The sequence below is a fragment of the Aegilops tauschii genome, chromosome 5 (assembly GCF_002575655.3).
Source record: "Aegilops tauschii subsp. strangulata cultivar AL8/78 chromosome 5, Aet v6.0, whole genome shotgun sequence".
Classification (NCBI taxonomy): Eukaryota; Viridiplantae; Streptophyta; class Magnoliopsida; order Poales; family Poaceae; genus Aegilops; species Aegilops tauschii.
The window spans coordinates 448778287-448790307 of NC_053039.3; the positions used below are offsets into that span (position 1 = coordinate 448778287).

The window sequence follows — 12021 nt, forward strand, 5'->3', positions numbered from 1 at the left end:
GCACCTATGCTGCGTCTTCCTTTTGCGCTCGCTGGAATCGGCCAATTCAAGCGGCCCGAGCGAGCCAGACTCTAGGGTGCTTTAAGTTCCATACCGATGCAAAGCCTTGCACGCAACCAAACGATCCATTTTCATCCCACCCCAAATCTGACTGGGCTGTATACAGCCTACCAAACAACTCGTCCACTCCTTCTTATCTTGCAGTAAAGGGCATTAACAAGAACGCCAGGGGCACCTATGGCACGATCATTCATGAGATCAGGAAGAGGGCAGAGAGTTTCAACACCCATATCTTGTATGAAGGGCGCCGTTCCAATAACGATGCGCATAGCTTAGCCAAATACTCCCTAAGACTAGATCAGGGGCGCCATGTGTGGCTTTTACACCCCCACGATCCAGCATGTATCCCACAAACTGTGGTTTTTGATGAATAAAATTTATGTTCATCCCTCCAAAAAAAAAAACTCCTTCTTATCGTCCAGACCAGAAGCGTGAACCATAACGGCGAAGGTCGTTGACGGCGTCAGCGACCGGCTCCGGTCTACTACGAAACCATCACGCTGCAAACACACAAGCGAAGCTAGCCCGCACAAGCTAAGCTCATTGACTTTTCCACCTCCCATCCCCTCCCCTCCCCTCTCGATTTGCCCTGCCAAGCTCGTGGTCCCACCCCCCCCCCCCCCCCCCCCCCCCCCCCCCCCCCCCCCGCCGCACTCGGAGCGCCGGCCACCGGGCCCGGCCGCGGATGGACGCGCCTTCGTCTCCGAGGAAGCTGCAGGGCCCGCGACCGCCGCGGCTCAAAGTGCGGCAGGAGTCGCACGCCATCAAGAAGCCCTCCGGGGCGCCCGAGCAGTCCCAGGCGCAGGGGCATGGCCGGCGGGAGCAGCAGCGAGGGCAGGAGGTGCGCGTCGACGCCAATCGCAGGAACTTCAGGGAGGTTGTGCAGTATCTGACCGGTGGCGTTCCAGCCTCCGACTCGATTGTGCAGCAGCTAGTGGGTCAAGGGTCTGCATCTCAGACCCAGGACTTCCAGATCGTCGAGGCCGTGGAGGGGCTGCCGCGGGAGCTGCTGCTCTCGCCTTCCGCTGCAGTGTCCCCGGCGGCGAGGCTGGCATCCATCGAGAGGTCCGTCCGGCCAGTGCCCGCACAGCAGCCGGAAGTCATAGACTTGACGGACGACAGATTCGATGACGGCGGCCTCGTGGCGGTTGTCGATGATGACTGGCTCAGTTTGAGGTGCGCTTCGCCGCCGTCGCCGCCGCCGCCAGAATCGACCTCGGGGCAGTTCTCACCGCAAGGTCAGAAATCAGCCAAGCAGCGTTCGCAAACAGTCAGTGATATCAGCCATTCACAGGTCAAGCAAGCGCGTCAGACCAAGAAGAGAATTCAACAACTACAGGCTCCTGTCTGCGCTATGGCGGACGCCATGTTCAGGCTCCCAGAGAAGCTGGACGGGTTACTGTCCAGCCATGGCCAAATGCTGCCCCGGGGCGTGGAGGAGGAGATACCTCTCATCAAGCAAGATCTGGAGAAGATGGTTGCCATTCTCCAGCAGCACGATGACTCCGGAGCAGAGGACTGTGCTATGACGGCCAAGTGCCTGGCCAAGGAGGTGCGCGAGCTCTCATACGACATGGAGGACAGCGTCGACCAGTACGAGCAGGCCGCCACCACCAGTAGATGGATAGCTCCCCGCCTTAAAAAGCACAAGTTTGCTCGTCGTAGAGTTACACGGCTTCCGGAGAAACTCAGGTGGCGGCTATGGATGGCCAACAAGATGAGGGAGTTCAGCTTGCGCTCGCAGGAGGCGCTTCAGCGGTACAGCTTGTTTAACCACCATGGTGACAATGGCATCAGAGCTGCTGCCATTGGTGGCACTGGCAGCAGCACTCCTCCTAGACATGATACGTGTTTTGGCTCTTGGTACCCCACGCCGTATGAGGAGCTTGTTGGTATAGGTGAACATGTGAATAATCTTGAAGCGTGGCTGGGTAGGGATGGAGAGCAGAGGCTCAAGGTGGTGACTGTTGTTGGATCTGGAGGGATTGGTAAGAGCACGCTTGTCAAAGAGCTGTACCGTAGAATCAGAGGGCAATTCGAGTGCCGGGCATTTGTGAGGACGTCCCGGAAGCCTGACATCAGGAGGCTTCTCATCAGCATGCTCTCACAAGTCCGGCCACACCAAACCTCTCACACTTGGAAATTGCATAGTCTAATTGCCGACATCAGGACACATCTCCAAGATAAGAGGTATACATGTTTCTCTATTGATTCATATAAGAATTGCATTTTCTGGACTTCTGTGTATGTAGCTATGCGGGGCCACTTTCTTTTTCTTTCTAGTCCAGTAAGGATAGAATGACAGAGTTCTGATTTGCTATTAGGCTGACAACTGTGCTAAAACATTCCTCAGGTACTTGATTGTAATTGATGATGTATGGGCTACGCAAACTTGGGATATAGTTAGCCGTGCCTTGCCAGATGGTAATCTTTGCAGTGGAGTACTTATAACTACAGAAATAGATGATGTAGCTCTGAAATGTGGTGGTTATGACTCTAAGTATGTTCTTCCGATGAAACCACTTGGTCACGATGATTCAAGCAAATTATTTTTCAGAACAGCTTTTGGTCCACAATATGAATGTCCTCCAGAACTCAGTGATGTTGCAAATAATATAATAAGGAAATGTGCTGGTTTCCCATTAGCAGTGGTTACTGTTGCTGGTCTTTTAGTAAACCAGATGGGCAAACCAGAGCAGTGGGATTTTGTGAATAAATCCTTAGGTTATGGTTTGAGGAAAAATCCTGCTCCAGAGGGGATGAAACAAGTACTAAACCTTAGTTACAACAATCTTCGTCTGCATTTGAAGGCATGCCTGATGTATCTCAGTATATATGAAGAGGACTACATAATTCAGAAGAATGATTTGGTAAAGCAATGGATAGCTGAAGGATTTATCCATGCGACAGAAGAGAAAGATATGGTGGAAATATCAAGGATATGTTTTGATGAGCTCATCAGTAGCAGAATGATCGAACCTGTACATATAAATGACACCGGTGATGTTTTGTCTTGCACAGTGCATCACATGGTACTTGATTTTATTACACACAAGTCCTTGGAAGAGAATTTCGTCACTGCAATAGATCATTGTCAGACAACTGCACGACTCGCAGACAAAGTTCGTCGGCTGTCTCTTCACTTTGGTAATGCAGAAGCGACGCCACCAACAAATATGAGACTATCACAAGTTCGCACTCTCGCATATTTCGGGGTAATCAAGTGTTTGCCTTCCATTGTGGAGTTTGGACTTCTTCAAATTCTAATCCTGCATCTTTGGGGCGATGATGATAGCATCAGTTTTGATCTCACTGGAATATCTGAGCTTTTTCGGCTGAGATATTTACACGTCACATGTAATGCCACCTTGGAAGTACCACAAACTCAGATACGAGGTCTACGATATTTGGAGACACTGAAAATAGATGCAAGAGTAAGTGCTGTTCCATCGGACATTGTTCATTTGCCGGGCTTATTGCACCTAAGTCTTCCTGTTGAGATAAATCTGCCCAATGGTATTGGCCGCATGACATCACTTTGCACACTTGAATGTTTTGATATAAGTGTTAACTCAGTAGAGAATGTGCACAGCCTTGGTGAGCTGACAAATCTTCATGATCTTCGACTCACCTGTTCTACAGTACATTCTTGTTATCTAACGAGCAAAATGGATAGTATGTGTTCCATTCTGACGAAACTCAGCAACCTCAGGTCTCTAACTCTGGAGCCTTCAAGTATTCTGGATGTTGGACCTTCAAGCATGAGCATTTCCTGTGACGGGTTGAGCAGTGTATCCTCTCCTCCAGCGTGTCTTCAGACGTTTGAGTGGTTGCCGCGCATTTGCACCTTCTCCAGCCTCCCCAAGTGGATTGGACGTCTCAGCAAGCTCTGCATTTTAAAGATTGGGGTTAGGAAACTAGCGAACAATGATTTTGATATTCTCAGAGGATTGCCTGCACTCACAGTTTTGTCGCTGCATATCCGAACAAAGCCTGCAAAAAGGATTCTCTTCAATAAGATAGGATTCTCAGTTCTCAAGTACTTCAAGTTCAGGTGCCGTGCACCTTGGCTGGAATTTGAGGTGGACGCAATGCCTAATCTTTTGAAACTCAAGCTACGTTTTGATGCCCATGGAGTAGATCAACATGGTACTATACCTGTTGGCATCGTGCACTTAACAGGCCTGAAGGAAATGTCTGCAAAAATTGGGGGTGCTGGTGCCAATGACCCTGATAGAAGGGCTGCAGAATCAGCTTTGATTGATGCTATTAAGATGCATCCGGCATGTCCCACCTTGAGCATACATTGTTTAGATGCGATGTTCAGTGGTGAAGATGATGATATCAAGAAGGAAGACTCAATTGAACACATGACTCTGCAAAAGCAATACGATGTCAAGAAGGAAGACTCAATTGAACACATGACTCTGCAAAAACAATATGGTATCAAGAAGGAAGACTCAATTGAACACACGACTCTGCAAGAACAATATGATATCAAGAACGAAGACTTAATTGAGCACATGACACTGCAAATACAAAATGATATCAAGAAGGAAGACTCCTATAAACAGCACGGATTTCTTCAAAAGGACTACAGGTACGATGCAAACAAACATGCTGTCATCAGGTATTGATTTTTGTAAGGAGATCTGTCAGTTTAATCTCTAAGTAAAGCTTAAAAAAATCTAATGCGGTGTAACTATTTTGCATGGACATTAGTTTGCACCTAAATATACCTAAATAACTTCTACTAATTAGTTGTTGAAGATAAATTAGTTTGACGACGTACATTTTCTATGGTATCTTCTGTTTCGGAATAGTAGTAGAAAATGATTTCTAGATAACATCTGTTGCACAGACAACTGAATATTCCTTCAGTTTCGGTCGATTTCCATGACCCTTGATTCCCACAGTATGACCTTATCTATGATCTCAGAAAGCAATTCTGAAATTTGAGACGACTGACCGAAACCTAGTATATAGTAGGCAATTGTTCATTAGTGACTCTGTATCTCATTTATCTCTATGATCTCATGAGCACAACCATAACGAGTGTAGGAAGACCCTGCCCAAGTGGAGCACACAGGTAAGGGTGAGCTCCTTGCAGGATATTGAGGGTCACGATGATGGCTTCAGCTGGAGGAAGTATGGTCAGAAGGATATCCTCGGCTCCAGGAACCCAAGGTCAGCAATGCTCACACTGATCTCACATCAAAAGCTCATTCTTTGGTTGCCTGTCCATAAATTGCCTGTCCATAAAGGAAGGCTGACCCGAGCTCTCGCAGAGGTTACTACCGATGCACGCACCATAACACACGGGGCTGCCAAGCATTGAAGCAGCTGCAGGCCACAGATGGCGACCCACTCTTATTTAATGCCATCTATGTCGGGAACCACACATGCACTCAGGGCGCGAACTCGCAGCCACAGCCTGGGTATGAGCAGAGCTCCATCTCTGTGGGGGACAAGGCTGAGGGGAGCATTCAGAGGCTTGAGAAGATGCCGCCACGGTAGGTTTGAAGGATGGAAAAAGGAAAATTAAAATATGTCACGTGTATCTTGCTTTGAAATTTCGTGATGTAGGACGTGTCTTGGCCTTGCATCCAGTTTTTGCAGTTCTTATCTCCTCTTGCCTACACTAATAATCACTATTAGTGTCAAGAGCCATTTTTGTAGAAAGTCCTGTGTATTTTGCTTTTTGTTATAGTGACTGTAACACTTACAATATTAGGATTAGGATTCATGAAACTAAAACCAGATGCCTCTTCTGCTGCATGAATTTATGGCTCTCCTTGTCTCTTAGGAACCATATATAAGATAAAATAGTAATAAAAGAAGATTTCTGGCTAGCATCAGCATATATTCTTTTAACCTCTGACCTCATGAGCACAACCAAAATCAATGTAGGAGGTCCAAGCGAAGCATACAGGTGAGGGTGAGGTCCATGCAGGACGACTATCCGGCAGATGACGGCTATAGCTGGAGTAAGTACGGCCAGAAGGACATTCTCGGGTCCAAGCACCCAAGGTCAGACTTAACTCACCTCAGAGCACACGACATTCTTAATTTCCAGTTACTCTGTCACCGCATATGTGCACGACAGAGTCTAACCCAAGCTATTGTTAAACTAAACTCTCACAGAGGTTACTACCGGTGCGTGCACAGGCCCGAAAAGGGCTGCGAGGCAACCAAGCAGGTGCAGCGATCGGACAGCGACACACAGCTCTTTGACGTCGTGTACCACGGGGAGCACACATGCGCTGAGAATGTGCATTCGCGGGGTGAGAGTGCGCGTTCACTGCCGCATCATGTCTCTGTCTCCGCGGGGGTCATACCTCCAGCGACGTCTGAGAGCCAGGTTACCTATGAGGCGGTCAGCAGCGGAAGTACAGCCGGGATCCACTTCATGTCCCCGGCAACGTCTGCGGGTAGCCAGGTTACCTACGAGAGTGGCAGCAGAAGTACGACAACGGGTCGATTCATCTCCCCGGGGATGTCAGAGAGCCAGGTTGCCTACGCCGAATTTTGGACTTGGCCCGATAATGTTGACTTTATGCTGAACTCCCCGATAAACGAAAGGCTGGACCTGAATGCTGATTTTGTGGATGAAACTGGCCCTTCTGACTTTGACTGAATATGCTAACACCGGTCCAAGGACAAATATAACAATGCTTTCTGGGAAATTCCAGATTTCCTGAGCAACGAACCGAGGCTGGAAAACCTATATATGTTGCCTGCTTTTATCCGAAGCTGTCTGTCTGATGACAGTCAGGAATTCAACAACCAATTCAAGCTGCAGGAGGTTTGATGTGCGAATAACTGGATTCCTATACCTGAAGCTGACATAGGACTGCAAGGTCAGCTTTTTATTTGCATATATACTCATCTTGCCCGTGCTTTCCGTAGGTGCTAATTGGATTATGATACTCTTACATACATTGTACCAGCTGTAAACTTAGTTATTCAGGACTGAACATATGTATTTTGTGACATTCTCTGTAAGTTAATTCCCACTTTTCTAGTACAAATGTAATAATGATATTTAAGTGTTAAGACACTTCTCTCAGAACGTGCAATGCTGCAAGTGTATGCCATCTGTTTGGTACTCCCTCCGTTCACAAATACCCCCTCTCCCTCTGTCTCAAAATGTAAGACCTTTTTAGTGTCAAAAAGCGTCTTACATTTCGAGACGGAGGGAGTATTAAGATGTTTTGGATTCAATATGGACTACAACGGACTGAAATGAGTGAACGAACACACTAAAACGTGTATATACACATCCAAATCAGAAAAAGGTTATAACATCTTATATTTATGATCGGAGGGAGTACCTTTTTATTGGATAGTAATAATGATCTGTTTGCTACTTGGCTGGATAATCAGCCGTTACTGAACGAAGACCAAAACCCTACCGCTACCTACAAGATTTATTAACTATAGGTGGATCAGTGAGCTGCTAATGACATTATATAAACTTTCCTTTAGTTTTTTTTCCCATTTGGAAGTTCTAACTTTCCCAGAACGAGAGATGTTGTACAAGTTGTAACCATTCATGCAAGGAAAACGTTCTAAATCAAGCGGTTGATTTCTCCATCGCGCAAACCGCCTCGCGCTCCAACCACGTGTCCCTCTGTGGCCCACATACCGCTCGCTCTCTTCCCACCTTATCTCTTCCATAGCCGCACTCTTCCTCGCTTGCTCCCTCTCCTGCGTTTCATTCCCTCCGCCCACGAAGCAGCCGCCAGCGCCGCTGCAATCCGCTGTCGTGCCGCAGCAGCCGTCCCCGTCGACGCTGCATCGCCGCACCCCGCCATAGCCGACGGCGCTACACTGCAGCAGCATCGCAACTTTCCGTCGTCCTCGCCACAGCTTCCGCCGTGGGCGCCGTGTTGCGTCGCGGCACCCGTCATCGGCATAACTGCACCGCGACATCTGTCATGGCCGTCGGTTCTGCATCTTAGCATCCCGCATTGCATCACAGCTTTCGCCGCAGCTTCGGCCATGGTCGCAGCACCTGTCGCCGCCGATAGAGCTTTGTTGGGGGCCATCGATGTTGCGATGAAGCTCCGTCGAGGTCGTCCAGTGTTGCAATGGAGCTTCATCTGAGGGCCACCCGTGATGCAATGGAGCATCACTAGTGGCCGCCGGGATTGCGATGAAGCAGCATCGAAGCGGCTTGTGCTTCAATGGAGCATCGCCGGCGGCGTCGGGAGCTGCGATGGAGCGCCGCGGCGTCGATGTTGTCGCTGCATGAAGCAACGCCGGTCGCTCCCCGGGCTCAGGTGCAGCCCTCGTCGGCAGCTCCCGGTGATGCAAGATCGAAGGAGAGAAGGAGGGCTGATGTGCGATGCGGGGAGGAGATCGTGCAAACTGGCGGTGGGGAAGGATCCGACTGTTGGTGGGGCTGATTAAACGGTCAGCGAGGCGGTTTAAATCTTCACGACAACAGCCGGTTGATTTGTAGCACCGGCCTTCATGCAAACGTTAACTCTACAACAACAAAAGAAACCTTTTCTGTGGAAAAAGTTACCCTACTTTTTCTTCTTCTGAGAAGCTTTACCCTGCTTGAACTTGCCCCCATACCAATACCACTCTGGTAGGTGATGTTCTCTCTCTTGAAATAGTTAGTGTGACTGCGCGAACAAGCATGCCAGACTGACCATTCTCCAGAATCTAACAAGCAGCTACTTCATGACCAAGCCCTACGCATGGCGCCACCGCGCCGCCTTCAAAGCTGCTGCATGGCCTCGCGACGGAGCTCATGAACACTCTCATGACTTCCACGGAGGCATCTCTCCGGAGCAAGCACATGGCGTACTCCAGGACCGTGGCATCGCAGGGCAGCATAATCCTCCCGTCATTGCCGCCTGCAAAGCCGAACGCCTCCTGGGACATGGTCAGGAGCTCGCTGAAGAACGCCGTGCTGGGGTATGCCAGCGGCACCTCAAACCGCGCACTGTTGTCGGCCGTGTACACCACACAGTGGCCCTTCATCGCCACCGACGGCGACAACGCTGTGCTGCACTCATTCTCTATGATGGACCCTTTCGCCGCTGCTGTCGTGGTCCGGGTGAGCCTCTTCCTCCCCATGGCCGCCATCCTTTGCCAGTTCTTTGCCATCTGAGCAAGTCTCTTGGCACTGACCATGGCTGTGTTTCCTCCTCCTTGTGTTTCTTTCTTGGCTAGGTGTGGTAATGCCGCCTTGGCTTGTGGTGGTGCTAATCTGATGGATTTATAGGTAGGGGTGAGGGAGAAAGAAAAGAGAACAAGTCAGTTTAGGTGCAGCAGCTATCCTGACAGGTTGGCAAGGGACATGGCCATGAGCACAGAACATGCAATGCTAACTGCAAGAGTGCAATGTGATCTTGATTTGATTTGTCTGGGGCCATCAGTTTGCCACTTGTTGGACAGAACTAGCAGTGTAGTCTTTGGGTATGCTTGGACATCATATCATAGCATGCTTAGGCGTATGACTGATATGGAGACCATGCATAAATTGGGTCCATTTCTGTTGTGATTGCACAGGCACATATCTTCAATGGTTTACCAAAAAAGAAGAAGAAAAAAAACTATAAGTATAAGAAGCATATGACTGATATGGAGACCATGTGTAAATTGGGTCCATTTCTGTTTGTGACTGCGCAACCACATACAAACTAATCAATTTAGGTGCCTGATTAATCATATATTACGAGATGAAATGTATAGAGTGGCCCCTGCCGAGATGGAGATATTCAGTGTGAGCTGTTCATGCAACAAGATAAAACCTCTTCAATGGTCCACACACCTAGCTAGCTACTCCCTCTGTAAAGAAATATAAGAGTGTTTAGATCACTACTTTAGTGATCCAAACGCTCTTATATTTCTTTACGGAGGGAGTACAAGATTACAAGTAGCTCATGTTTGGTAGCTGAACTATTGTTTTGACATGATTTATTTTCAAAAAGAAAAAAATGCGAGGAAAAGGGAAAAAAAATCTGAACATAACAAGATCGATGTCCTGTGGAAAAATTCTAAACATTTTTGCACGAGTGGACTTCACTTGATCACGGTTTCATAATATATCACTTCGGCAAATCAGACTCTTCTGGCGACAATCAGACTCTGGGTGACCTGACCGGGAGCAGTAACCACAGAAGGTGTCACGGCGCGAGGTACCCTTCTCAACATAAGGAGGGTGACTCACCCCCCCCCCCCCCCCCCCTCTTGAAGGAGTAGGCAGGAGCGGTGAGGCGAACAGATGGCAAAGGAGCTCGGGCAGCCAAAACTGATGGAACCACAAGTAACCCAGCAGAGCGAAGGCGGGTCTCCTCAGCACGAAGCTCAGCAAGCACCTCCGAGATAGGAACACAACCACGAGCAAGCAGGTGAGCACGTCGAGGCTCGAACTCAGAGCGGAGACGAGATAAGAACTCATGAACCCGCTGAAACTCCAAATCGGACCGTGTAGTCTGACAGCAACGGCAAGTTCCACAAACGACTGTCCGAAGAGAGTCAAGTTGATGCCAGATGGCAGAGCACTGTGAATAGAACTCATCAACAGAGGAATCACCTTGCTGGAGTGCGTGCTCCTAACGCACCACAGATAGGTAGAGAGCATCACCAGAGGGCTGATAGCGCTGACAGAGATAAGACCACATCGCTACAACTGTGCCAAGTCCCATGAACTCCGAGGCAAACTGAGGGAGGACACTCGCAGTGAGAACAGCAGCAACACGAGCATCATCATTGCACCACTGAGTGTAAGCAGACAGATCATCACGGTAGGCAGAAAGGGCATCCGAATAAGCTGACATCCGCTGATCATAAGCATCAACTGCAGCATCATCGAGAGCCTTGGCTGCATCTCGATCGGCCTGAGAAGCATCAGCAGCAAGAACCGGCGGTGCTGGCGGGGTAGGAGCCACAGGAGCAACAGGGCAAGGCGGACATGGGACCTCGCCAGAGAGAACACCCCACAGAAGAAGACCACGCATATGGATACGCATAAAACCCGCAAACTCGGCATAGTTGGTGCCATCGAAGATCACCGAGCACCGAGGAACGACGACATAGCCCGAAGAAGACATGAGGAGCCCTCTGTTTTTTTTGGAGTCAACTGCTACAGTGCGCCGATCTGGATCGGGCAGACCCGCTCACGAGGGGATCGAGCGGGGGAGGAAGTAGCTTACGTGAGGCTCGAGTGAATCGAGTGGACGAGGTGGCGGATCAGGGCGCGGCCAGGAGAAGAGCAGTAGCGTGAGCTGCGGGACCCGTCCAGGCGAGAGCAGGGGAGCGCCCGCGGCTGGCCGGCAGGAGGCAGCTGCGGCCAGGCCTAGCCTGTCAACGGAGAAGGCCGGGGCGGCCGAATCCGTACGGGGAGGAGCGGCAGGAGGCGGCTGCGGCCGGGCCGAGCCCGGCAGCGGAGCAGGCCGGGGCGGCTGGATCCGCGGCAAGAAGGACCGGGCGGCCGGATCCGCGGCAAGGAGAGCCGAGCGGAGCTTGAGGCGAGGGCGGGGACGACCGGGCCGGACCTGGCAGAGAGCAGCGACAGCCACGGCAAGGGAAGAGCTAGCACAAAGTTGCAGCGTGCGGGAGAGAGGGGAACCTAACATCTGATACCATGTTGGATAAACAGCAACTGACTTTACCGAGGGCCAAAAACCAGAACATGTGATAAAGTACAGAAAAGCCCCTTATAAAATGAGGATGTACAAGAGAAACTATACACATCTAACAGGATACACCGGTTTAAGGTGCCACTAGAGTACCTCAGCACAGCGGTCTTCGGTGAGCTCCTGAGGATGTCTCAGGAGGAGTTTGGATTCGCGGGTGGAGATGACGGTCGCATCACGCTGCCCTGCGACACTGCAGTCATGGAATACGCCATGTGTTTGCTCAGGAGAGATGCCTCCACGGAAGTAGTGATGGCGTTCCTGAGCTCCATTGCAAGATCGTGCTGCTTTGATGGTGGTGTGA

At 50.0% G+C, this 12021-nt stretch overlaps 2 protein-coding genes across 3 annotated transcripts; one reads left to right on the plus strand and one right to left on the minus strand.

Moving 5' to 3' along the window:
• Positions 1 to 572: 572 nt before the first annotated feature.
• LOC109747137 (disease resistance protein RGA5) lies at positions 573 to 7132 on the plus strand. Of its 2 annotated transcripts, none has more exons than XM_020306225.4 (6): positions 573 to 2250; positions 2414 to 4660; positions 5122 to 5247; positions 5349 to 5573; positions 5971 to 6090; positions 6205 to 7132. In XM_020306225.4, exons 1-6 carry the CDS (start codon positions 746 to 748, stop codon positions 6695 to 6697), a joined length of 4716 nt encoding a protein of 1571 aa, XP_020161814.1. In that variant the 5' UTR covers positions 573 to 745; the 3' UTR covers positions 6698 to 7132. The 2 variants fall into 2 exon arrangements, with proteins under 2 accessions (XP_020161814.1, XP_020161815.1); XM_020306226.4 differs by having other exon boundaries at positions 6229 to 7132.
• Positions 7133 to 7244: 112 nt separating this feature from the next.
• On the minus strand, positions 7245 to 11612 carry LOC109747135 (auxin-responsive protein SAUR36-like). Its single transcript, XM_020306223.4, has one exon. It carries the CDS (start codon positions 9208 to 9210, stop codon positions 8737 to 8739), a length of 474 nt encoding a protein of 157 aa, XP_020161812.1. The 5' UTR covers positions 9211 to 11612; the 3' UTR covers positions 7245 to 8736.
• Between the last annotated feature and the right edge of the window lie 409 nt (positions 11613 to 12021).